Source organism: Narcine bancroftii, chromosome 1 (genome assembly GCF_036971445.1).
Source record: "Narcine bancroftii isolate sNarBan1 chromosome 1, sNarBan1.hap1, whole genome shotgun sequence".
Classification (NCBI taxonomy): Eukaryota; Metazoa; Chordata; class Chondrichthyes; order Torpediniformes; family Narcinidae; genus Narcine; species Narcine bancroftii.
In genome coordinates, this window is record NC_091469.1 from 256,366,854 (window position 1) to 256,392,643 (window position 25,790).

General features: G+C 42.5%; 1 protein-coding gene across 6 annotated transcripts in view; it reads right to left on the reverse strand.

Moving 5' to 3' along the window:
- The window catches only part of LOC138741764 (proline-rich protein 5-like), a 162,767-nt gene that overhangs the window by 33,484 nt on the left and 103,493 nt on the right, over window positions 1-25,790 (reverse strand). For 5 of the 6 annotated variants that reach the window (XM_069896054.1, XM_069896058.1, XM_069896072.1 and 2 more), the window contains 2 exons: window positions 23,887-23,935; window positions 1,540-1,597 (listed from right to left, as the gene is read on the reverse strand). In XM_069896054.1, the coding sequence (XP_069752155.1) occupies window positions 1,540-1,597; window positions 23,887-23,935 (107 nt within the window). Of the gene's footprint in view, window positions 1-1,539; window positions 1,598-15,342; window positions 15,915-23,886; window positions 23,936-25,790 lie in introns of those variants that run through there. The other variant, XM_069896075.1, reaches the window with a different exon arrangement.

Genomic DNA, 25,790 nt, shown 5'->3' on the forward strand with positions numbered 1-25,790 from the left:
TGTAGCACTGAGCAAAATGTGAAATTATGGCTTTGTTTACTAAATATTCCCCAGGGCATTTTAAAAAGAGAACACTTCAGTTCTACCTGGCAAACTTTTTATCCATCGACCAACAGGGCCAAAATTGTTGATCTTGTCACTTTGCACTGTATGCACAAAAGTTAAGATTATCCAAAGTTTATAGTTCATACAATGTGAAGACAGCATTCTAGGCTGGATTGGAACTGAGCTCAAAGGATTTCTCTGAACAAAATAACTGCTTCTAAGTATGTCCATTTACCCGACCGACAATACATTTATTAAATATTTGAGTTTGTAAATTGAAGCTGTAAAGGCACAACAAAATTCTTCCAGTGAATGCTGCTTTCAGTCATCAGTTGATTACAATGGTCACCCTGACTTGCAACTCTGCAACCTGCCAATTTTAATGATTGCAATGATTAGAAGGGATTGGTTTGCATTGAGCACATTAGTTGCATTGCATTGCATCTCTAATCGTGCCTCTTTCACATTGCCAACCCTCCTAGGAAGTGGGAAAATGTACCGGGCATATTGCACCTCTGGAGTTTTTCCTACTGCACCATGATTTACTGGTAAATTGGCAACCCGGCATTTTAAGGGGTGGGGGGTGTGGGTCCCACCTCCAGTGGTGACAATTTGAGAACAGGTTGTGCTTTCACACCGCCAGAAGGCAATTAGTAAGTTAACTCGGCTGGGCTCTTGATACTTACGCCCACCAAGTGTCAGAGCCCGGATGGATCTAATCGACGAATATAGAAAGGGGATAAAGTCTATTGGAACCTCTGTGGAAGGAAGGCCACCATCTCTTTGCTATCAAAACTGAGATTGGCACCTTGTAACTGAGACTTAAAGACAGACATGTGTGGCCAGACATCTTCCTATTGCTGTTTATCCCTAAGCTGTATGACTGCTGGAGCTAATTAAAGAATAGATATCTGATGTCTGGATCTTAATTCAATATACAATTCAAACTTGGATCCACTCAAGTTGCTTAAAGAAGAAATATTTTGTTAGGCATTCTGCTTTGAATGGCAATGTGAAAAATATTAAGCAATCTTATTTTACATAAGACATGGACTCTAATCTGCTGAGATCCTTTTGAGTGTTGTTTATCAGACAGAGTAACATTAATAGTTTAATTGAAACCGCATGCTGTTTCATTCAGACTGAAATGAATGGAATATAGTTGACTACCAGTAATTAAGATACATATAGCGTAGACAGAATTGGATTATCCAATAATATGAATTAAGCAATGATCAGAGCATAAGAAAGTGGACCTCAGTGCTTAAAGTAATGGAATTCTCAGACCATTTGATTTAATGACTGCATTAAACCCAAGATCTTGGAACCAGGAGATCACAACAGGCAGAAATCTGTCCTCTGTCTCATGAGCTACAATCACAATGTAGTTTTAGAGAATATAGATCTCCACTTCTGAAATTTGGTTCCACTGAAGTCATTTAATGCTAAGATCTGAACCTTGCTTTTTTTTTAAAAAACTGACGCCTTACTGACCTTCACACACCCGCATCTTTTCTTCCATCAACATCAGGCCTTTTGAAAGAAGATGATTCTGTGTGTGGGGGGGTGGAAACATTAAAATTAAAGGGAATGCTGCATAATTTCTATTTACAGATAAAAAAAACTCTTTTAAACATGTGATATATGAAGTTATAAATCATCTATTCAATGAAGAACAATGATGTTCTTCCAATGCTCTGGCTAACATCCTTAATTCTGCATCAATTAAATATAAATAAAATGGAGTAAATGGCAATTAATTTAATTTCTGTCATTAATATCTGGGGACTTAAAAGAGGGCATATAGACTGATCGATGTCCAATATGATTTTGACTAGATTTCAAAGATTGCTATGTTGCAAAAGATGTTTCATAAATCCAAGTCTCTTTTTTCCCCATTTGTGAGACCCCAATGGGGAGGCAAAGCAACATTATGTAGATGTATTTCATTACCACCTACTGTGCTGCCAAAACATTGGCAGCTTTCCTTACTTAATGTGACAAGTCTAGTGGAAGTGGCGCCCTGCTGACTTCTGTTGTAAATTGTCTTCCCATCTGGAATGGAATAGTCAGACAAATGGAAGCATACTCTAGATAGTTAAACTGCGGAAATTGTGAGAGAAAAATGCAGGCAAAATATTGAATGAACACTATTAAAAAACAATAGCCTTTGCATATTTTGTCTTCCTGAAATATATCAGCAGAGATAATGAAATATATTACCTTTATATTTGGACAAGACTATTTACTGATCCTATAATTGAAAGTCCAAGCATGGGGGAGGATCAAGGAAATAATAACATTGGGGGCGTGGCAAGATGGCGTAAGGATCAGACGTGCCTTCCAGTCCTCTCCTGACTCTATCTTATTGTTTTGTCTAGAAATGCCCGTTAAAATTCTTTAAAAGTTTAGATAATTTCAGTGCTGTTAATTTAACTTATGATGGTACAATTGGTGAAAGAGAGCAAAAAAAAACGACAACAGATCATCAAAAAACTACATTTTCCAAAAGTTCAAGTTTTGGAGCCTACCTACAGGAAAGACACCGGGACTCTGCGTGAAATGGATCCCAGGAGAGAGGTACAGTGTTCGGATGTAGAGCTCTATGTTACATCAGTAGAGCCCCCTAAAGAGGGCGCCAAACAGCCTTTAGAACAAAGAGTTACTCAAAGGCATTTGTCAACTGTAGAGGTGGCGCTGCAAACTGCATCTCTTGAGATAGAAGAATCTATACAACTTGATGTACTGGGAGAACTTAATACATTATGGACTGGGGAAAACCCCAGCCAGCGTCCTCCAGTCACTGCTGGAGAGGCTGTGGCTGGGGTTTCCACACGCAGTCATACTACAAGGAAGGCAACCAGAATGAAGGAAGGAACAGAAGATCCTTTGGTTATGCAGAAGAAGCAGGAATCTGTTGAGCCAAAATCTCTTCCAATTGAAAAGATTTTTGTGAATCTTGAATTTAAATTATCTTATACAATGCAGGGATTATCCAAGATTATGACTGAACTTGGTACTAGGTTTAATACTCTGGTGAAAATACATTTTCAACAGATGGCTGAGTTTGGAGCTTTTAAGCTTGAAGTGAGAGATAAATTTAATTCGTGTGAAGAAGATATAGACGAAATACGGGATCAAGTTTTTGATGTGACCAAAATGGTCGAAGACTTACAAACTCAAAATAAAAATTTGGTGAAAAAGATTGATTATTTGGAAAACCAATCCAGACGGAACAATATAAAGATTATTGGTTTGCCGGAAGGTATGGAGGGACCAGACCCAAGAAAATTTTTTACTGAATGGATTCTGCAGGTGCTAGGTCAAGAACATTTCCCGGAAGGTATAATACTGGAACGTGCTCACAGAGCCTTGCGTAGAAGACCTATTTCAGGCCAAAGTCCAAGACCTGTTTTGGTTCGTTGCTTGAATTATTACGACAGAGAAATAATTTTACGAGTGGCTATTAGAAATGCACAACAGAGAAAATCACCCTTGATGATTCAAAATAATCGAGTTTTCTTCTATGCAGATTTGAGTCAAGAAGTTATGTTCCAACGATGGGAATTCAATCCTGCTAAAGAGTTGTTGTGGAAGAAAGGTTACAAGGCAATCTTTAGATATCCAGCTGTTTTGAAGGTTTTTCAAGATTGTTACCAATCAAAGTTCTTTGATTCTCCAAAGGAAGCTATAGCATTTGCTCAAGAGCTGCCAATTACTCAGTTTCAACAGAGACATAGTCCGCCGTGATCTCTAAGGAAACAAGAGATGGAAGAAAAGAGCCGTGCTCCAAGAAGGAATGGTTGTAATGGTGACTCGGCAGTTGGAGCTGATTAAAAGAAGAGTTGTCCTTTTGTTTTTCTAATGTTTTTTTTTTAAAAAAGAGATATTAAATAATGATGATGTTAGTTTAAGATGAAGTGAGAGTTGGGGGAGAGAACTGGATAGGCACTATTTCCTGAAAGTCATCTGCTACGTGTGAGTTATCTCACACCCATTTTTTTTTGGGAGTTACCTCATTGCGCGGTTTAGATGGGAGGGGGTATTTTTTAACCTCCTACCCGTTTTTTTAATCTTTTTTTGTATTATTAGATTAAAGAGTGAAGGGGTTTTTTTTTGTTTAAATTATGAAAAAAAAGCATAAGAAAGTATTTGATTGTTTAAAAAACTAAAAATTGATGTGGTTTTTTTTGTAAAGTTTATTCAGTAGATAAGGAATATCTGAAATTTAAATGTGAATGGGATGGATAAGTTTTTTTTAATATTTTTTCTTTAACTTTAAGGTGAAAGGAGTGGCAATTCTGGTGTATATTATTTTGCTATTTTAGTTATAGAACGAAGGGAATAATGGTGAAAGTTATAAATTGAATTGTACAATTCTTAATTAGGCTTGAATTTTGTTTGTGGTTTATGCTCCATTTGTTGAAGATATAGATTTTGTTGTAGATGTGTTTTTATTATTTGAATATCTGAATTTTAACGTAATGATTGGGGATATTTAAATGTGGTATTGGAGCTTTTATTGGATAACTATTCAAGAGTAAAAGGGAAAAATGGTGGAAGAGTACTAAAATTGAATTGTACAATGCTTAATGAGGTTTGAATTTTGTTTTAAGATGGTGGTTTATGTGACTAATATGATGATAGATGTGGTTAGTTGATATTTGGTGAAGGTTTATCTCTTTAGAGAAAGTTTTTTTTCATCTTTTTTAGAATTGATTATTGTTTAAGAATTTTTTGATAGATAATGTTACTAACTTTAATTTTTTATATTAAGTTTGAGTTAAATATATGTTTCATCTTAACTCCGTTTGTTAAATATATGCATTTAAGTTTGATTTAAATATGTTTTTTAAGTCTGATATCTTAGTATTATTACTTTTCTTTTTGTTAGTATTTTAATTGGTTATGTTTTTGTTTTTTTTTGTAAGTGGGTTTTTTTTCTTACATATATTATTAACTTTATTAATTCTTCACTCTTTATTTTGGGGGGAAAGGAGGGGGTTGGACTAATTTGAGTTGGGTTATTAATGTGTAATAATTATTGGGGAGGGTATAGTTTATTTAGATTACTGATACTGTATTGTAATTTTATTATTTTATTCTTAATTTTTTCTAATGTAATCCTATATGTTATTCATGTTATAAAATCTTAAATAAAGTTTAAAAAAAAAAGGAAATAATAATATTTAAGATTGGGGCGGCACAGTTAGCATAGCGGTTAGTGCAAAATTGTTACAGCGCTGGTGAATCGAGTTCAAAGCCGGTGCTATCTGTAAGAAGTTTGTACATTCTGTCCATCTACGTAGGCTTCCTCCAGGTGCTTGGGTTTCCTCCCACCCTTCAAAGACATACGAAGGTTATAAGTCAATTGGGTGTAATTAGTGGCACTGGTTCGTGGGCCAAAAGGGCCTGTTATTGTGGTGCATTTCTAAATGATAGTGGGGTGTGCAGTACAAAGACTATTGAGAAAGGCTATTGAGGAAATGAGGAAGGAACGAAGGGACATGAACAAGATAAAAAGTTAGCAGTTATTTGAAGATTAAATAAAAAATGGACAATAATTAATCATGAGGTCAAAACGATTTCAGAAGTAATCTAGTCATGCAGCTCAGGAATTGATCCTTCGACCTATCACATCTGTGCTGTCCATTAAGCAACTACTTATGCTCATCCTACATTAAATGCAATTTATTAACCCCACATTCCTATATTCAACCACTCATGTACTCATAAACTACAAATGACAGTGGTTAGATTCAAGATTCATTTATTGTTATGTAATAAAAACAGTGCAATATTACATAGAATTTGCTTTCATCGGCTGTGAGGCAGACAGATTCGCCACCAGCAGAAATTGCCTGAAGCGCCTCTTACAGTTAGAGAAAGTGAAGCAAAATAGAGTCCCTCAGAGCTACCGAGTCCCCGTGTGGATTCACCTCCAGCGCTGTGCAACCTCCATAGCCATACAGAGTCCAGTCCAAGCCATCAGCAGCCCAAGCTCTAGATCTGAACCTCTGACACGATAAGTAAACCTTTAGCGTCCTTGACACCCTCTCACATCCTGGTTCCAATAACTGGTACCCCTTCAGCCAGTCTCCAGCCAATCTCCAGCAGCCTGCAGCCTGGTGTGAATCCGTCAACTGCATCCACCATCAGTTCACTGCCCAATGTGAATCCCTTGACCGCAGTCGACAGCAGCCTGCGCAGGTTCCTTGCCTCAAGACAGCAACAGCCTGTGTGTTCTTCAGCCACAGAAACTCTCACTGATCTGCCCCTGTGGACACTGTCCTATAGGTTGTATCCTCTGCTTCTTCTTCTAAAATGGGGGTGTTCTCCCTGTATCCTATGCTTGTCCTCTGCTTCCCTGAGTCTGCAACCCCTCATGGCTACTGTCGATCATAGGCCCTGTCATCTTGAGCACAGACAGTAACAGAATTTTTAAATAAAACCACCATTTTCAGGCCTTTTAAAGCCTGTACACATCTGTCGGACTGGGCGTTTGGACCCCGCGGGAGCACTGTGTCTCCGTTTATCGTTTTCCATGGGTCAGCACTGATGGAAATGGTGCTGTTATAGCAGCTTCAGCAGTGCCGCCATTTTTATAAACAATTAGAATCAGAATTTATTGTCACGAACAAGTCATGAAATTTGGTGTTTTGCGGCAGCGTCATAGAGCAAACATTCATATTATAGCCATCTTACAACATTACTATAAAAAATAAAGAGTGCTCGAAAATTAGGCCGTGTCTTTGGTTCATTGATTATTCAGGAATCTGATGGCAGTGGGGAAGAAGCTGTCCTTGCGGTGCTGAGTGCTGGTCTATAGGCTCCTGTACTTTTCCCTGATGGTAGCAGAGTGAAGAGGGCATGGCCTGGGTGGTGGGGGCCTTTGAGGATTGAGGCTGCTTTTTTAAGACACTGCCTCTTGTAGATGTCCTTGATAGAGTGAAGTTTGGTGCCTGTGATGTGACAGGCCAACAACTCTCTGGAGTTTATTCTTGCCCTGAGAGTTGGTGCCTCCATAATAGGCAATGATGCAATCAGCCAGAATGGTCTCCACAGTACTCCTGTAGAAGTTTACAAGAGTCTCCTCAGATACCTCATAAAGTATAGCCTCTGTTGAGCCTTCTTTGTGATTGCATCAATGTGGAGGCCCCAGGACAAATCCCCAGAGATGTTGACACCAAGGAATTTGAAGTTCTTGACCCTCTCCACTACTGAGCCCTCGATGAGAACTGGGTCGTGTTTCCCTGACTTCCTCCTGAAGTCCACAATCATCTCCTTGGATTTTCTGATATTGAGCACAAGGTTGTTGTCATTACACCATTCAATGAGCTGATCTATCTCCCTCCTATACGCTTCTTCGTTGCCATTTGTGATTCTGCCGAGAACTGTGGTGTCATCAGCGAACTTGTAAATAACATTGTAATTGTGACTGGCCACACAATAATGGGTATAATGAGTAGAGCAGTGGGCTAAGCACGTATCCTTGGGGTGCACCTGTGTTGATAATCAGTGAGGAGGAGACATTGTTTCCAATTCGTACTGACTGCGGTCTTTTGATAAAAAAGTTAAGGATCTATTGGCAGAGGAGGGTACAGTGGCCGAGAGTTTGTAGCTTCTTGACCAGCACTGAGTGAATAATGGTATTGAAGGCTGAGCTGTAGTCGATGAAGAGCAGCCGTATGAAGGAATTGCTGTTTTCGAGGCAATTCGTAGCAGAGTGGAGAGTCAGCGATATTGCATCTTCTGTGAGCGATTGTGATGAGGGGCAAAATACAGTGGGTCCTGATTTTTACTTAGGTTAATTCTGGTCACGACCAGCATTTTATCACAGTAAAAGATGAGGCAGCCCACGCTACTCTTCTTGGGTACTGGGATGATTGATGCCCTTTTGAAGCAGGTGGGAACCTCAGACAGCAGCAATGAGAGGTTGAAAATGTCCATGAACATCCCAGCTAGTTGGGAGGTGAAAATTTTCAGTACCCTGCCAGTTACGCTGTCAAGGACTGATGCTTTGCAAGGGTTCACCCTCTTGAATGATGTTCTGACATCACCCTCAGAGACAGATATCACAAGGTTCTCTTCAGGGATTCCAGTAGGCATTGTTTGGTTATTTTCAAAGCCGGCATAGAAGGTGTTCAGCTCATTGAGTAGGAAAGCATCACAGCCATCTATAGTTTTCGCCCTTGCTTTATAGGCTGTAATTGACTGCACTCCCTGCCAGAGCTGGTGTTGTCACATTTGTGGCCCGAAATGTGAAGTTAATAAAACATTAAACACAAGTTTTATCAGGTAAACTTCTGAGTGTCTTTATTCTTCCGTTTCCTTTGTTCTCCTGCTTGTGTTCTTATCTCTCTCTCATACCACGTGACTTCCGGTACATCTCATACATATTCATTATCATGACATCCCTCCTTTAATCAGAAATAAACTTTACCTTCACTTACCAATATCCCTCGGAAACATACAAACATCGTAACTAATGGTAATACTATAACTCAACTACATAAAGTTTACTTCCTACAGCACTCATACATGCATTTTATGATATAAGATTAAAATACTGTCCCAAAGTTCTTATTAAAACTATGGCACAAAGTCTTCGTATCGTTTGGGCACTTTCCGGTTTCGTTTCGGCCTGCCTGCGATATTGTCGTCGCTTCTCGGTTGTTCACTCTCAGCGTCGGAAATACTGCTCGCCACGGCTTCGGGTGTTTCTGGCGCTCTAGTCTCTTCATCAGGAGTGCTGGTAACTGCCTCTGGAACATCATCAGGTCTCTCAGTTTCAGCATCTCGTATTGGCCTTTCAACCTCATCGCTCGATGTATCTCTGGACTGGTACCTTTTTACACCTGATACATTTCTCTTATACAGGACTCCAGTCGGAGACTTGACTGTCACCATACTGCCACTTCTGGATACGACAGTATAGGGTTGATGGTAATAAGGTGTTTCTAGCTTACCACCAGTTTCATGCCTCACTAGAACATTATCTCCTGGCATGATGTCTGAGTACTTGGCTCCACGTTTCGAATCTGTGTACAGCTTTGCTGCACCTTTCTTTTCAGCATCGTGGTCCCTCATCTCCTGGTCGTCTCGGATTTCTTTTATTTCTGGCATTTTTGTGCGGATTTTTCTCCCAAAAAATGCTTCTGCAGGACTTTTTCCAGTGGTTGCATGAGGCGTTGCTTGATAGACAGCCACATAAGATAGCAATGCTTCTCGCCAATTTTGTCCTTCTGCGTGTGCAATCCTCAATCATTTTTCAATGGATTGATTTTGTCTCTCTACTTCTCCGTTGGCTTGCGGCCATTTCGGAGTTACTTTATGATGGTGGATACCTGTGGTCCTCATGTAATCCGTAAATGTCTCTGAAATGAATTGTGGACCATTGTCAGAGTATAATGTAACAGGTAATCCATATCTTGCGAATATCTCTGCTAACGCTTGTATTGTTTTTTCAGTGGTTGTGGACTTCAACACCACGTACTCATAGTATCTGCTGTAGTAATCTATCACTACCATAATTGATGCACCCGTCGGTAAAGGTCCAAGAAAATCAACAGCTACGATGATCCATGGTCCTGTCGGAAGTTGCGTACTCCGGATCGGTTCTGGCGGATTACTCCTACTTGTGATTTGACATCCGTGACAAGTTTTAACAAATTTCTCTGCGTCTTTATCACAACTTGGCCACCATACCTTGGTCCTGAGGTTTTGCTTGGTACCAACAATGCCTAGGTGTCCTTCATGCGCTAAGGATACGATCTTCGGTCTCAATCTTTGCGGTATCACCAATCTGCAACCTCTCAATACACACTGTCTGATGCAACAAAGTTCGTCTCTAATGGGAATGTAAGCCTTGTGAGTACACTTGTCCCATTGTCCACTCTGTATGCATTCTCTTACTTCCATGAGTTCTGGATCATGTTCGGATTCTCTCTCGGCCTCCTTCGTAGTCACAGCTTTCGGTGTCGCCTGAATAGCTACGAAGCGTACAAAGCTCTCTGTTTCTGTTCCCAATTCTGACTTGGATTGTGGACCACCATCCTTCACCAATCTGGACAGCGGATCAGCAATGTTTGCTTTCCCTGCTATGTGGATTACTTTATATTTGTAGGGTTGTAGTCCGAGTACCCATCTCTCTATTCTGGCACATGGTTTGGATCTAGGTGCATAGATCAACTCTAATGGCTTATGATCTGTGATGAGTTCAAATTCAATGCCGTATAAATATGCATGGAACCTCTCACAGGCCCATACAAGTCCGAGTGCTTCTTTCTCTGTCTGAGAGTATCTTCTTTCCACATCTGATAACGATCTGCTGGCATAGGCAATGATTCTTGGTCCTCCATCATGTATCTGGACCAACATGGCTCCTAAACCAACTGGGCTGGCATCCGCTATGACTTTGGTTGATGCCGCCGGATCATAATATCCAAGAGTTTTTGCATCTGTCAGGCTTTGCTTCAGCGCTGTGAACGCTTTCTTCTGCTCAGATCCAAAATGAAATGGTACACCTTTCCTGGTTAGTTTCCTTAGTGGTTCTGCCACTGTAGCGAAATTAGGAAAGAACTTTGCACAAAAATTGACCAATCCCAGGAAACTCCTCACCTCCGTTGTGTTCTGAGGTGCACGTGCCTCTGCAATAGCTTTCACCTTGGCCTCTGCAGGGTTTAGTCCTTTCCGTGTAAGTCTGTGTCCCATGAAGTCCATTTCTGACACACCGAACTTGCACTTGTTTCCATTCACGGTAAGGCCTGCCTCCTGTAATCTAGATAGTACACGCCTCAACCGTTTGTCATGCTCTTCCTTCGTTGGTGCATGGACTATGATGTCGTCAGAAATGTTGGCAACTCCAGGAATGCCTTGAATCACTCGATGGATTTCATACTGGTAGATCTCCGAAGCTGCATTAATTCCAAATGATAGTCTCTTGTAACGATACAATCCACAGTGAGTCACAAATGTTGTTACATCTCGGGAACCTGGATCCAGCTCTAATTGATGATAGCCCCATTTCAGATCAATTTTTGAGAATACCTTGCTGGTAGTTAGTTCTTGAAGTATTTCCTCCACTGTTGGTATAGGGTGTCGTTCTCTAATTATAGCTTCATTGGCCATTCTCATGTCAACACATAGTCTTTTGTCACCCTTTGGTTTGGGCACAATCACTACGGCACTGACCCATTGTGTCGAATGTTCCACCGGTTCAATAATGTCTTGTTTGATCAATTCTTTAATTTTGGCTTCGAATTTCCCACGAAGTTCGAACAGAGTTTGGCGCATTGGTTGTGCCTTGGGTTTGACCGTTTCATCTACCGCTAGCTTCAATTGTCGACCTTTCAGCTTTCCTACTCCTTGGAAGACTGCGGGGAATTCTTGCTTCATATCCTCGTATGACTGAATTGAATTGACACAAGCTCCAATATGAAGTATTGCCAGGTCTTGCGCTGTGCTTCTACTCAGCAATGGTTCTCCCCTCTCTTCTATGACCATAAACTCTGCTTCGGTGTACTTATCTCCAACTTCAACAGTTGTAGTAAAACATCCAATGGTCTGCAATGGCTTGGTTGCTGTGTATGGATACAGTTTCTTGGAACACTTCTTTGAGGTACAGATGATCTTTTTCTTTTTCAACTTCTCCCATAAATGTTGATCAATCACATTACTGTCACTGCCTGAGTCTACAATGACCTGCACTGTCACTCCATCAATGATCACTGGGACCTTCTCATGACGTACTTCATTCAACGTAAGTTGGTAACAACTCTGTTCCTCCTGGGTATCATCATCGTCACCGTCTATCTGGCGAATGGTATCTTTCTTTCCAGGATACTTTCCTTTCCCCCAGGCTTTGCCTTTGGAAGTTGTACTCTTCCTCTTCTGGTCTGCATTGGACTTGCTTTTGCACTTCTTTGCAAAGTGGACCTTACCTCCACACTTTCTGCAAACTTTGCCTATGGCCGGGCAATATGGGTCTTTTCCAAAGTGACCTCGGTTTCCACATCGATAATACTCCACGTCATGTGTCGGCGTATATCTTGGCTGATTATGGCGATGTGAGAGCCTCTTAATTTGCTGGCTTGAGTTGTCTTTCAGGGTCATGGTATGAAATTGCCCTTTAACAGCCTCTAATGCAGCAGCAATGGTTAAAGCATCGGTGAGTTCCAACTCACTCCCTCTTTCCAGTAGATGTCTTCTGAGTTTATCTGATCTGCAGTGCTGTATGACTTGATCCAATAATTGGTTGTCCAAATCAGCTGGCATGTAATTGCATCCAACAGCTAGCTGGCGTAGTCTCGTCACGTACTGAGCAATTGTCTGGCCATCTTCTTGTCTCGTTCTCCGAAACAAATGGCATTGAAATGTAGCATTCGGTGTCACTACATAGTGTGCATTTAATGCATCTACCGCTTTCCGGTACTCATCCTTTCTTCCAGTATTCAAAAGTGTCTTAAATGTTTCCCAAACTGCGGATCCTGCAGTGAAAAGAAGTAACGCCCTTCTCTGCGCTCTTTGTTCAACTGTACCGGTATGTAGAAATAGGCCACGACTGTCGGCGTAGGATTCAAATTCTTCCAGCCGTGCCTTCCACTTCACACTTACAGTGCTTGCATCACCCGTTGGGTCAAAATGAGCAATTCCACTATGTGTTAGAAAGTCACCGTCTGCCCCAGCCATGAGGAAATATTCCAGTCCCAAAAGTACTGAGACAAAGAGAAAATTCTTATCACCTTGAAGTTGTCTGCAATCCTCTGTAATCTTGTTTAGTCTTTAATTTTCTTCAAGTTTCTTTCATCCTCGTCGCCAATGTCACATTTGTGGCCCGAAATGTGAAGTTAATAAAACATTAAACACAAGTTTTATCAGGTAAACTTCTCCCAGTAGCTTTATTCTCCTGTTTCCTTTGTTCTCCTGCTTGTGTTCTTATCTCTCTCTCATACCACGTGACTTCCGGTACATCTCATACATATTCATTATCATGACAGGTGTGTATCTGCCTTTGTTTCTAGTTTTCACCAGAATTGCCTCTTTGCTTCAGAGATGGCCTTCCACAGGTTGTACTTGGACCTTGTAAAGATCCTGATCCGGGCCTTAAATACCCTCGTGCTCACTCTCAGCAGATTGCGAATTTTCTGATTCATCCAGGGCTCCTGGTTGGGGAACACACAGTATGTCCACGCAGGTCTTAATGAAGTCAGTGACACTTGTTGCATATTCATTAAAGTCTATGGATGAGCCCTTGAATATTTTCCAGTCCACTGATTCAAAGCCGTCGTGCAGAAGCTCCTTCACCTCCCTCGACCACACCTTTGCTGTCTTCACCACTGGTGCTGTGGTCTTCAGTTTTTGCTTGTACGCAAGGAGTAGAAGTACAGCCAGGTGATCAGACTTACCAAAGTGTTGTCGTGGTATGGCTCAGTATGTATTCTTCATTGTGGAGTAACAGTGGTCAAGTGTGTTGACTCCCTTGGTCTCACGTATGACATTTTGATAGTAGTTTGTCAGAGACCTCTTCAGGTTGGCCTGATTAAAGTCTTCCAAGATGATCAGAAAGCATCAGGATGTGCTTTATCATGGATGTTTATCACATTGCTCAGTCCCTCCAGTGCCAGCCTGACATTAGCCTGGGGCGAAAGGTACACTGTGACCAGGATGATGGCTGTGAACTCCCTTGGCAGGTAGAATGGGTGACACTTGATCATCAGATGTTCCAGGTTGGGAGAGCAGGAGTGGGACATAAACGTCATGTCTGTGCACCACAACGAATTGATGATGACACAACGCCGCCTCCCCTGGTTTTTCCAGTCACTAGTGTTCGATGAACGTGATGGAGGGGCGTTGCCCTTGGGATGCAGCGCCATGTCTGGAATGTCCACATTTAGTTGTGTTTCTGTAAAGCACTCCCTGATGTCTCTCTGATGTTGAAGTCTGGCTTGGAGTCCATCAAATTTGTTCTCCAAGGATTGTACATTGGCCAGGAGGATGGTAAGCTTCAGGTCCTGGTGTCTCAGCTTAACCTGTAGCTCCCCTCTGCATCCATGTGGTCAGGTCTTCTTTACCTGGCTCGTGGGTCCACCGCTGGTAGTTCCCATGGTGTTTAAATGGTATGTTAAGTTAACTTATCAAACTCATTTCTAGGGGATGTGATAGGAAGCTAGAAAACCCAGAGGAAACCCAGACAATCAGAAGGAGAAGTCCACACCTGAGGCCAGGATTGACCCTGATCAATTGTCCTGTGAGACAGCAGCTCTATTGGATGAAAGAAAACAATTAAGCCACAAAATAGATACATAAATAGGTATGAATGAAAATAAATCAAAGGAAAAGGGACTAAGAGGTTAAAAGACAAAATAAAAGGCAAACAATATTATGAAAAAAAATTATTTTAAATAGAAAACCAAAAAAATTAAGATAAGGACAGGGTCATTCAGAAATGAATGAGCTAAGCTTACAGAAGAGATAGTGAACGGATAAACAGAAAGTGCTGGATACACTCAGAGATCAGGCAGCATCTGTGGAGTTAGGAGTTAATGAGTTCACCATGATGCACAGATACTGCCTAATCTGTTACTTCCAGCAATTTGTTTCAGAATTCCTCATGGGCTGTTTTTTTTTTGCTTTCTGATGCTTCTGAAGGAACTTTGCCTAAGAGAAATCACAACAAACAGAAATTGTGCAGTTGAAATGGAGTTATTGTGCAGTTGAAATGGAGAATGAAAATGCTAAATAAACTGCAGAAAATTAAGTTTAGACTGCCATTGAAGGGAAGTATAATCTAATTTAATAATAGTGGATCACTTTCTAGCACCTTGCAGTTCCCAGTCTGGTGCTGGTGACAAATGAATTCAAGCCATCTCAATATAACTGTGATTTACACTGTCTGGAGTTAGTGCTGCCAAACATAACAACCACAAACAGGGCACATTATGAGGAGACTGAAACATCTAATTGGTTCAGAAAGAGACCACAGACAGTACAAAAGAAACAATGGCACATTGTATTTGATTGAACAACAGGACAAAGAAACTCTGGTGCTAAACAGACAAAAATAAATTGTTTTCGAATGTAAAGCTTGGTTAAGTGGTTATGTCATTATCTTGTATCTCCTTTGTTTCCAACTGTAAGGTCCCACTGGGATGTTTTGAAAAATATCAAAGCTAAATTGGATGCCTCCCAAACAAGCACACAAGCATTGCCATGCTCCATTCACCTACACATACTTCACTACATGGTGTTGGCTGCTGACTGGATGAGAATGGTCAATACTAGTGTGTGGCTGCTTACCCCAGTAGGGTTCCAAAATTGCCACATGAAGCCAGCTTGCATCCCTTGGAGAAGTTGCGTTTTGGATGTAGGAGATTGTCGAAGTATGTTGCATTGGGACGCAATGGAAAAGAGTGCCTCTTGAGATTTTCTGACACTGGACTGGAGGGAGGAGGGAGATGGAGAGGAGATATGTCCACTGGACATCCAGGCAAGCTCTTGAAGAAAATTGGAACAGTAGGTCAATATAAAGAATTAAGTGAGGTGCTGAAATCAATTTCACAAGAAGCTCCTTGTCCTCTTGTGATAATGTCATCTTCAACCGCCAGCACTTGGTTCAGACATTGTGACCTCAACACATCCATGTCATTCATCTGCTGATAATCAGACAGCCGTCGTCTGAGCCCACCCTCAGACACTTTATAGTGTTTCAAGCCTCATACTTGATTCCAACTGCTTGCCTCTAATAACATCAACTACGCTGTGCATGCTCTCTAACAAATGATCCTCTCTCATTGGGAAAAGTGGTGCATGAACAGGACAGTGGTCAGATGCTTGATCTATGGCATCTCAGAGATCCAGAGTTCACTATCTTGCAATATGTCTCCTCAAGAGGCAGGAGCTTCCACCAATAAACAGACGGAGAAGTCTGATTACTTAGCATTCAATGCAAAATAACATGCTGTAATTATAAACTAGCCTGGGGTGTGGATTTACATAGTCTTGGCTTTAAATTTTTTTTATATAGTTGCAGTGATGCTAGTGAGCGGGTAATTGGTGTGTTTATGACAACACAGTTGGATGAAGGTTTTTCAGACTGGGGGTTAACAGTTGCACCCTCCCTTCCTCTACCTGCACTGAAGAAGGGGTCAGGCCTAATGGCCAATTTCAAATTGTCAGCATGGCCCCAGAAAAATAACCCAGGCCCCTTCTGCCTCTGCTCTGCCCTTATTCCTTGCAAACCACCCAACACCAACCTCTCTCTGTAGTGTGGAAGGTCATGTGACCTCTCTGGCAGGAAGCCACCACATCTGTCAATCAAGGTCGAGACCATCCATGCTGAGCACTCACCATGTAATTAGCCTTTTCAAAAAAACCACACACGTCATTCCTGCTCTGTTAATCACCTGCCCTATTTTGGGCATGCCACTAACCAGCAGGAGGGTATAAATCCCAACACGTGGAGCAGCTGGGTCTCTTTTCCCTGAGGAATGAGCCTGAGCTCCGCTCCAGGTCACAAGCTGGAGCCAATGCTGGAGAATCAATATCAAGTTGTGTGCTAGTAACAGAGTGGTGATATGAAATTACACCACTAGGTCACCAGGGGTCACCCCGGTGACCTTGTATATAAAGCAGTCCAGAGCTACAGTCCAGCCTTCCAGGTTCGTCTTGCAGAGAGAGACAAGACCTCTTAGTGTACATATTAGTTTATTAAAGTTGTCTTATACTCGCACTGCTGGTGTGGTTATTGTCAGTACAAACAGGAGCAGGGCTTTTGTGGTATTGTGGCAACCTCTTGGGGTAGCTCACAAAATGAAGGACGAATGCAACAATCCAGCAGTCTTCATGAAGTGTCCTCCAATTGGACACAACTATGTCAAGGAAATTAACTTATCATGGATAAGCACCCATGATAGAGCACATCCTGATGCTTTCTGATCATCTTGGAAGACTTCAATCAGGCCAACCTGAAGAGGTCTCTGACAAACTACCATCAACATGTCATACGTGAGACCAAGGGAGTCAACACACTTGACCACTGTTACTCCACAATGAAGAATGCATACCGAGCCATACCACGACAACACTTCGGTAAGTCTGATCACCTGGCTGTACTTCTACTCCTTGCGTACAAGCAAAAACTGAAGACCACAGCACCAGTGGTGAAGACAGCAAAGGTGTGGTCGAGGGAGGTGAAGGAGCTTCTGCACGACGGCTTTGAATCAGTGGACTGGAAAATATTCAAGGGCTCATCCATAGACTTTAATGAATATGCAACAAGTGTCACTGACTTCATTAAGACCTGCGTGGACATACTGCGTGTTCCCCAACCAGGAGCCCTGGATGAATCAGAAAATTCGCAATCTGCTGAGAGTGAGCCCGAGGGTGTTTAAGGCCCGGATCAGGATCTTTACAAGGTCCAAGTACAACCTGTGGAAGGCCATCTCTGAAGCAAAGAGGCAATTCTGGTGAAAACTAGAAACAAAGGCAGATACACACCCGCTCTGGCAGGGAGTGCAGTCAATTACAGCCTACAAAGCAAGGGCGAAAACTATAGATGGCTGTGATGCTTTCCTACTCAATGAGCTGAACACCTTCTATACCGGCTTTGAAAATAACCAAACAATGCCTACTGGAATCCCTGAAGAGAACCTTGTGATATCTGTCTCTGAGGGTGATGTCAGAACATCATTCAAGAGGGTGAACCCTTGCAAAGCATCAGGCCCTGACAGCGTAACTGGCAGGGTACTGAAAATTTTCACCTACCAACTAGCTGGGATGTTCATAGACATTTTCTACCTCTATCCACTATCAAGGAAAGCGGATCACAAATGCATCAATCAGTACTGAGGGGGGCTTTGATCACACCCCTCATCTTGAGAATAAAAGCCCAATAAAGCTCATTGTTAGCTACACTCAAATGGGGTTCATGTCATTCTCTCGGGGAACAGTGTGTTCTTTCTGAGCTAACCTGCATACAGCTATAACCTCTCCTGCACTATAGGCCCCGCAGAGCCATAGCTTGTAGCAGCTAGCTACAGTATTAACCATTGTTTTACTGAGTTTCTACTTAATTGATATTGGCATCATTCCTGTGCAAGTCGCGGGGTGGCAGATACTGTTGTGTCTTTCCTCTAAACCAGGGGTGTCAAACTCAAATTCACGGAGGGCCAAAATTAAAAACTTGGACTAAGTCGAGGGCCGAACTAAATATTTATTGAAAATTTTCAACAACATCTGCATGTTTTCTCTTCTTTCAACATATGTAATGTTAAACTTTTTCTTATTAAAATAAATGTTTAATAATAGTTTTGGATAAACTCTTTCCAGAAGCATTAACAAATGAAAAATAAAATATTCAATAAATAATATTTCTTGATAGAGGATTTGTCAAATGTTGCTGTCGAATAGTAAAATCTGAGGGCTATTGAGAATGTGGGAGAATAACATGATTCCTGAAACAATCAAATGGGTGACTGATTGTGGGCATGAATAGCAGGGTTATTTGCCATGCCCTTTTTCCATTGGTACAGATATCCTTTGATTTACATACTTTTCAAGTTTTATGCCTAATGTGCTTGTATCCAGGTGCAGGACCATTTTTAACCAGGAATATATTTATCACTGTGACATGAAACTATTGGAAGATCGTTTTATCCTGAGATTAAAGTTCATAATTTTTACTCAGGCCTGTGTGCGGGAAGGCGGGGTTTGCGGGCGATCGGGTTGGACAACGACAGTGCGGGGGCATCGGCTCTCGCTGCAGGGCGGCATCTCGGCGGATCAGCAGCCCCGTCACCGTGAGTCGCGGGTCAGCCTGTGGCAGGGAGGGGGAGTGGGCAACGGTCCTGGCGAGGTCAGGCCCCCCTGAGTTTCTGCCGGACCCCCCTTGACCTGCTGAGTTTCTCCCGGACCCCCCTTGACCTGCTGAGTTTCTGCCGGACCCCCCTTGACCTGCTGAGTTTCTCCCGGACCCCCCTTGACCTGCTGAGTTTCTCCCGGACCCCCCTTGACCTGCTGAGTTTCTCCCGGACCCCCCTTGACCTGCTGAGTTTCTCCCGGACTTCCCTTGACCTGCTGAGCTTCTCCCGGAACCCCCTTGACCTGCTGAGTTTCTGCCGGACCCCCCTTGACCTGCTAGGTTTCTCCTGGACCTCCCTTGACCTGCTGAGTTTCTCCCGGACCCCCTTGACCTGCTGAGTTTCTCCCGGACCCCCTCCTCTTGACCTTCTGAGTTTCTCCTGGACCCCTCCCCCTTGAGCTGCTGAGTTTCTCCCGGACCCCCCTTGACCTGCTGAGTTTCTCCCGGACCCCCTTTTCTTTCCGTGCCGGTGTCCCAGGACCTTTCCAGGGCAGTCTCCGCGCTCAGGACCACGCTGGGATCCCGGTCAGCGGTGGAGGAGCAGGTGAGCGCGGCTAATCTCGATCCAGCCCACGCCACTCCCAAGATTGACGGGGGGTTCCACCCTACCTGCCCGACCAGCCTCGCTCTCCACGTGTACTCCGGGCACCCACCGCTGATCCGGTGGGAAGGCGCAGGGCGGCCGGTGCCCCCATCGCCCGACGGGGAGCCCCAATCTTCCCTCCGGCGTCCCGACTACATCTGCAGCTCCAAGAAACGCTGTGCCACTGGGGTTCCGGGCACTGGGAAGCGGCCTTGGCTTCCCCTGACACCGGCCAGGCCGCGCTGTGGTGGGGGGGTGGGCGGGGGGACACAACAGCGTGTTTATAAAACCACCCACCACTACTTTTCAAGGACCAGGATTTTTCTCTCTCTCTCACCCTGGGACACAGCAGTTACTGTGCATGAGCCACCTCTAATACATTTTTGATATGATCTTGCGGGCCAAATATAATTATATCGTGAGCCAAATTTGGCCCGCGGGCCAGAGTTTGACATGTGTGCTCTACTGACAAAAGGCAAAGGAGGAAAAACCCAACACCCAACCCCAACCCACCAATTTTCCCCTGCAACCGCTGCAACCGTGTCTGCCTGTCCCGCATCGGACTTGTCAGCCACAAACGAGCCTGCAGCTGACGTGGACATTTACCCCCTCCATAAATCTTCGTCCGCGAAGCCAAGCCAAAGAAGAAGAAAAAAGAAATATAGCACAGTTTGTACTTATTACTTGTTTAGTTGTCGGATGCAGCTGTTCTATGTAACTTGTGTGATTGTGCGCATGAGTGTGATTCCCTGTGGCAAATTTCCTTTGCAGACAAATAAAGACTTTGTTACGACTAATCTGTGTCCAAATGCATTGCTTCTTGGACCCATTGAACTTGTTACTTACATAACTCTCTCTACCTTGTTGTTTGTTGGTTGGACTCCAAATGCCCTACATTACACTCACCCAGATCAGGAGAACAGGAGTCCCTCTCAACAAAAGAAAAGGTCTCAGCCTCTGGGTGGCCTGCAGAATGGTAGGTCTGTCTTTCAAGCAACCTCTCACTCTCACAGCTCCAATGAAACAGTGCAAAAAGCAATGTTAAGCAAACTTAATAACAACTTGCCTATCATGAATAACAAGAGCAAATGATTTACAAAACTGAAGAGATCCCAAGTTCATCGGATTTAAAGAATACTTAAAGTTGCAAACTTTTCTTTTCCCGATATAATCTTTCTGGGATCATAAACTAATTAGTACAGGTTAAGCCTGAGGTTGGCTTCTTAATCTCTTTGATTTATGCCTCTGTTTCATTATCTGAGTATCACGATTGTATCACTGTTGAGAACATATTTTCAATCCATCGTATATTTTGGCTCATTTTAAGGGTTTTTATGGTATATCCGGTGTATAAGTTGACCCCTATTTTCTAGCTGCCTGAGGTGCCCCATTGACTGGCGTATAAGTCGGCCCCAAAAGCTCACAATGCCTGAGATGGGCCATTGACTGGTGTATACGTCAAACCCCATAGATCGTGTGGACTGATCTGCTGGACATTGGCTGGAGGTTATTGCTGTCATGGAGGGTCCATCGACACAATGCAGCACACGACAAAAATATGAAGCAAACTTCTGTTGAAAGTGATGGAAATGGCCAAGAAAACCGACAATTGCACTGCTGCGAGAAAATTTGATGTGTATGAGAAATTGTTAAGAAAATGGAGGAAGAAAGAAGAGACTTTAAGATGAAGACCAAAAAGGCAACGTTCTTTGAGAAAAGGAATCACTTATTGGCCAGAGTTGGAAAATCACATTGCAGAATGGGTACGTGAACAGAGGCAAGATTGCTAGTCACCCAAAATAAAATAGGAACATTTGCACTGCAGTGGGTCAAGTTGCACCTTAAACGCAATGATGATTGAGGCTACAGTAGCCTGGTGCAATCGTTTCATGAACAGGAAAAATCTGGTATTACCCCAAAAAACAAAAATTGCACAGCAACTACCAAAAGATCTTGATCATAAAGTTGTAAGTTTTCACCTATTTATTATACGTAACCTGCAGAAACACAAGTTTGCATTGGCAAATATTGGAAACATTGACAAAAACTCCCATGATAGGCAATAGAATGGTGGAATGTCAAGGTATTATATCTGTGCAAACCATAAGTACAGGCCACAAAAATGCATGGCCAACAGAACAAAGTTAAGACCCATGGTAATCTTCAAATGCAAAATTAAACCAAAAATGAAATTCCCTGCAGGTATTTTTGTACATTTTCATGAAAAAGGATGGATGGATGAAAATGGTGTAAAACTATGGATCATGTGTGGAACAGGTAGCCGAGAGTTCACGCAAAGAATGGAGTTTGCTGTCTGAGATGTTTTGTAGTGATTTAACTGAGAAGATTAAAAGTAGATTAGCACTATACAATATTACACGGCTGTATTCCTGGGTAGTCTGACGTCTATATTGCAACCTCTTGATGTGTCTGCTGAACAAGCCATTCAAAGACCATGTCCGCGAGGATTGGAATACATGGATGTCGAGTGCAGAAAAGCCATTTACAAAAGGCGGGGCAATGCGTGCTGCATCACTTGGTGTCCTGTGGAACTTCCTGCTCAAGGCACATGACAAAGTAGAGACTGATAAAATAGTTTAAAAAGTGCAATACCTCTTGTGCAATTGATGGCATGGAAAATAATTTATGGTGGGACACTGTAGAAGAAGCTAAAACTGCTTCATCAGATACAGACTGGGACCCGTATGATGATTGTTTAAACAGTGGGAGTATGGATGATAGCGAGAGTGATTTTGAAGGGTTCTAAATGTGTGGTTGTTTTCAATAAAAAAATCTCAATGAAAATCTGTCACAGTCGGGTTTTATTTTGTTTTTCAAGTTTCGACTTATATGTTGAATCGGTTGTTCAAGGGTCGACTTGTACGCTGGATCAGTGTGGATTGGATTTTGAGCTGGATGTAAGGTCTCAAAAATATAATCGAGCATACAAGTCGACCCTCATTTTTTGAGAGATTTTTTTGGGTTTCACGACTCAACTTACAACGCCGAAATATACATACAACCACCACATTCCTTCTTCAGAAATGCAGAATATAAAATACAAAAGGGACTACACTTCAAAGATACTTCACCATCATTAAAACACTTTGTGATGTCCTGCAGGTGTAAAAGGCACTATAAAATGCAGATCAATATGATTTTATCATTGTATTGGTCCATTTGACACGGTTTCCTCGAAGTATCAGCCAATTAATTAATTATTTTAATCCAAATCAATGCAGCAAGGTCCCTCAAATATTCAGAAACACCTAAAGAATTTCAATTTTGTGTAATGTGGAATGTAATTAGAGGCAAATGTTACTCAGGTGGAGAGTAGATTGTACCAGTTATTGAGGGTCAGCAGTGAAAACACAATGTTGAATAAACTCAACAAGTCAACAGTGTACTTAATATAGCAAAGATACATAATCAACATTTCGGGCTTGAGCCCTTCATCAAGGTATGAGCAAAATGTAGGCAGGTGCCTGAACAAAATGGTGGTGGTGGGGGAGGGGGAGGGGAGAGAGCACCAGGGGATGAGCTCAGTCCCACAGGCAGGAAGTAATAGTGGATAAGGGAGGAAGGGCACATCAGCAAATAAGGAGAGGGGGATAGTTCTGTGAATGGAGATGAAAGGGGATGGAGAGCTGGAGGAAAGTAGAGGGGTAGGGAAGAGTGGGAGGTTGTGGAGTGGTCTAGCAAAAACCAGAGAAATCCATGTTAATGCCATCCAGTTGAAGAGTGTCCAGTCGGAATTTTAGGTGTTGCTCCTCCAATTTATGGGTGGTCTTGGTTGGCAGCTGACACGAGGCCATGGACACACATGTCAGTGCGCGAGTGGGGCGCAGAATTGAAATGGTTGTCCACTGGGAGATTCCTGTCATTGATGCAAGGGTGCTCAGTGAAGCGATCACCCAGTCTGCATCTTGCCTCTCTGACACAGAGAAAGCCACAATGGGAGCACCGAATGTAGCAGATGACTCCCACAGATTCACAAGGGAGGTGTTGCTTCATTTGGAAGAACTGTTTGAGGCACCAAATGGTGGTGAGGGAGGAGGTATGGGCCCAAGTGTGGCACTTCCTCCAGCCACAGGGGAAGGTGACAAGAGGGCGATTAGTGGGAAGGGATGAGTGGATGAGGGAGTTCATCGGGACAATTAGTGTCAGCAGGTCAGCCTGGCCTTTCAAACCTTTGGATACCAAAGAAATGGGGATTCATATACAAATTTGAGTGTATGTACCAACTAATAGAATCTAAATTAAAGTGTTGCTTGAAAATCAAATGATTTGAATGTTTGGAAGTTAGTTAATATTGTAAAACCAACCAAAGGATTCATATAATTTGCATATAGTGAAATGCATAAAGCAAGTGTTTAATCTTCAATCCAATTCTATTTACCTGGAAATAGTCAGTAATGAAAGGGCCAAGTTCACTCTTCAGCAGCTGCCTGTGGAGAAAGATTCCAGTTACCTCTAGTCTCATTGTGCAGTGAGAGACAAAAACATCCCACTGCTTACTGGTCAGATACATCAAGCTACCCAAGCTCTCCCTGATACCCTGCTCTGATTTTTTTGCAGACATGTATTTCATTCATGCTATAATACAGTAAACATCTTTCTCTACATTGTATGTCAATTCAATGCATTCTCTTACACTGTGCCACTGTCACAAATTTTCATCCATTGAATCACTGAACTATTAAATTAGGCAATGCTCATGGTGGGATTTGAACTTGGATCTTCGGATTGTTAGAGCAGTCTGGGACACCTTCTCCTGTGCTCTCTTCAAATACAACTCATCACATTAAAAGAGATATATACCTGCACAATTGCATTTTATTTTCCTTCCTCCTTCATTCTCAATTGTGCATTAAAGTGTCTGCTAATGTCTCAATTTTTCTCCCTTACAACAGCTGGAGAATGGTAGCATTAAGGGTAGTCAATCATGTAAGACTGTGACCATACAATGCACCTGGAAGCACTGAATTTTAATGTGAATACATATTATCCCATGTGCAATGTAAGATTTCTAAAATCTGGTAACTACGCCGCTCTGAAATTAATTGATATGCTGGGCTTATGAATTTTAGATAAATCAAGAAGAAAATGAAAAATTATTAGCTGAAAATTTTTCGCAGAAGAATGGGTACCTAGGGCTAAGTTATAGGCTGGAATCAAAAATCCTGCAATAATTCTCTTCATTGGTACAACAGTTAGTGCTGCCGCCTCTCAAGTCCAGCCATCCAGGTTCAGTCCTGACCTCCTGTGCTGACCACGTGGGGCTTGCACAATTTCCTGTGTCTGCGTTGGATTCCTCTTCCACTTTCACCTCATATCCTAAACATTTGTTGATAGTTAGCTGGCTAACTTGCATCTACTGTTTGTAGGTGGCAGGAGAACCTGGGTGGAGCTGATGGGCAGGTGAAAGAGAATTAGTTGCAGCAGTATAAGTTGGGGGGGGGCGGGGGATGGATTTAGTGCAATTGTTTTGAGAACCAACACTGACCTGATGGGCTGAATGGCCTATATCCATAAGAAAATATGAGATTTTTTTTGTTCTCAGCCTTACCTCTCCTGCTGCTGTTGACTAGATATTCTGTTACCTTTAGCAGTTCTCGCCCCAGTATCTTGCCTGCTTCTTGCTCTCCTTACTTTTTCACCCATTCTTGCATTTCGATCACACTTTCCCCATCCTTCCATCCCCTCTCCTAGTCCTGGAGATCTCCAACACACCACCTCTCAGCTCAAGGGTTGCCTCTCAACTTCATTAACTCTTTGACTACCTCCTCAGCTCAGGACAATCAAGGGTGGACGGTAAGATATTCATCAAATAAAGAAATAGTAAAGTCACTCAGGTTCTGGGACCAAGATTTCTGTGCCATTAGCAATTTATTCCACGTGCCCTTGAATGAACAATGTGAAACAAATTCAGCTGTGTTCAGCTGAAGACCCTGTTTCATGCTCAATTTAATTGATTTAATTTGGAATAAAGTCCATTGAGAAAATGTATTGCACAGAAAATGTGCCAAGTTTGTCAGTCACTAGATTATACCATTTTCAGGATGTTACATGTGGATAAAGGTAACTCTCAATGCATGCTACTTCTCTTATAAAGAATGGTGGCGCTGCCACTGGCATGAACCCCAGGAGAGTGGAGACACAGTGCTGCTCTGAAGGGTTCAACTGCTGGTCATAATACAGGCAGCTCTGTACAGATGTTAAATGTAGGAAGGGAACCAGGTTCTAACGTTACGGGGAGCAAGCACGAAAAAAAGACACCATGACCACAGTCCCCCGTGTGTG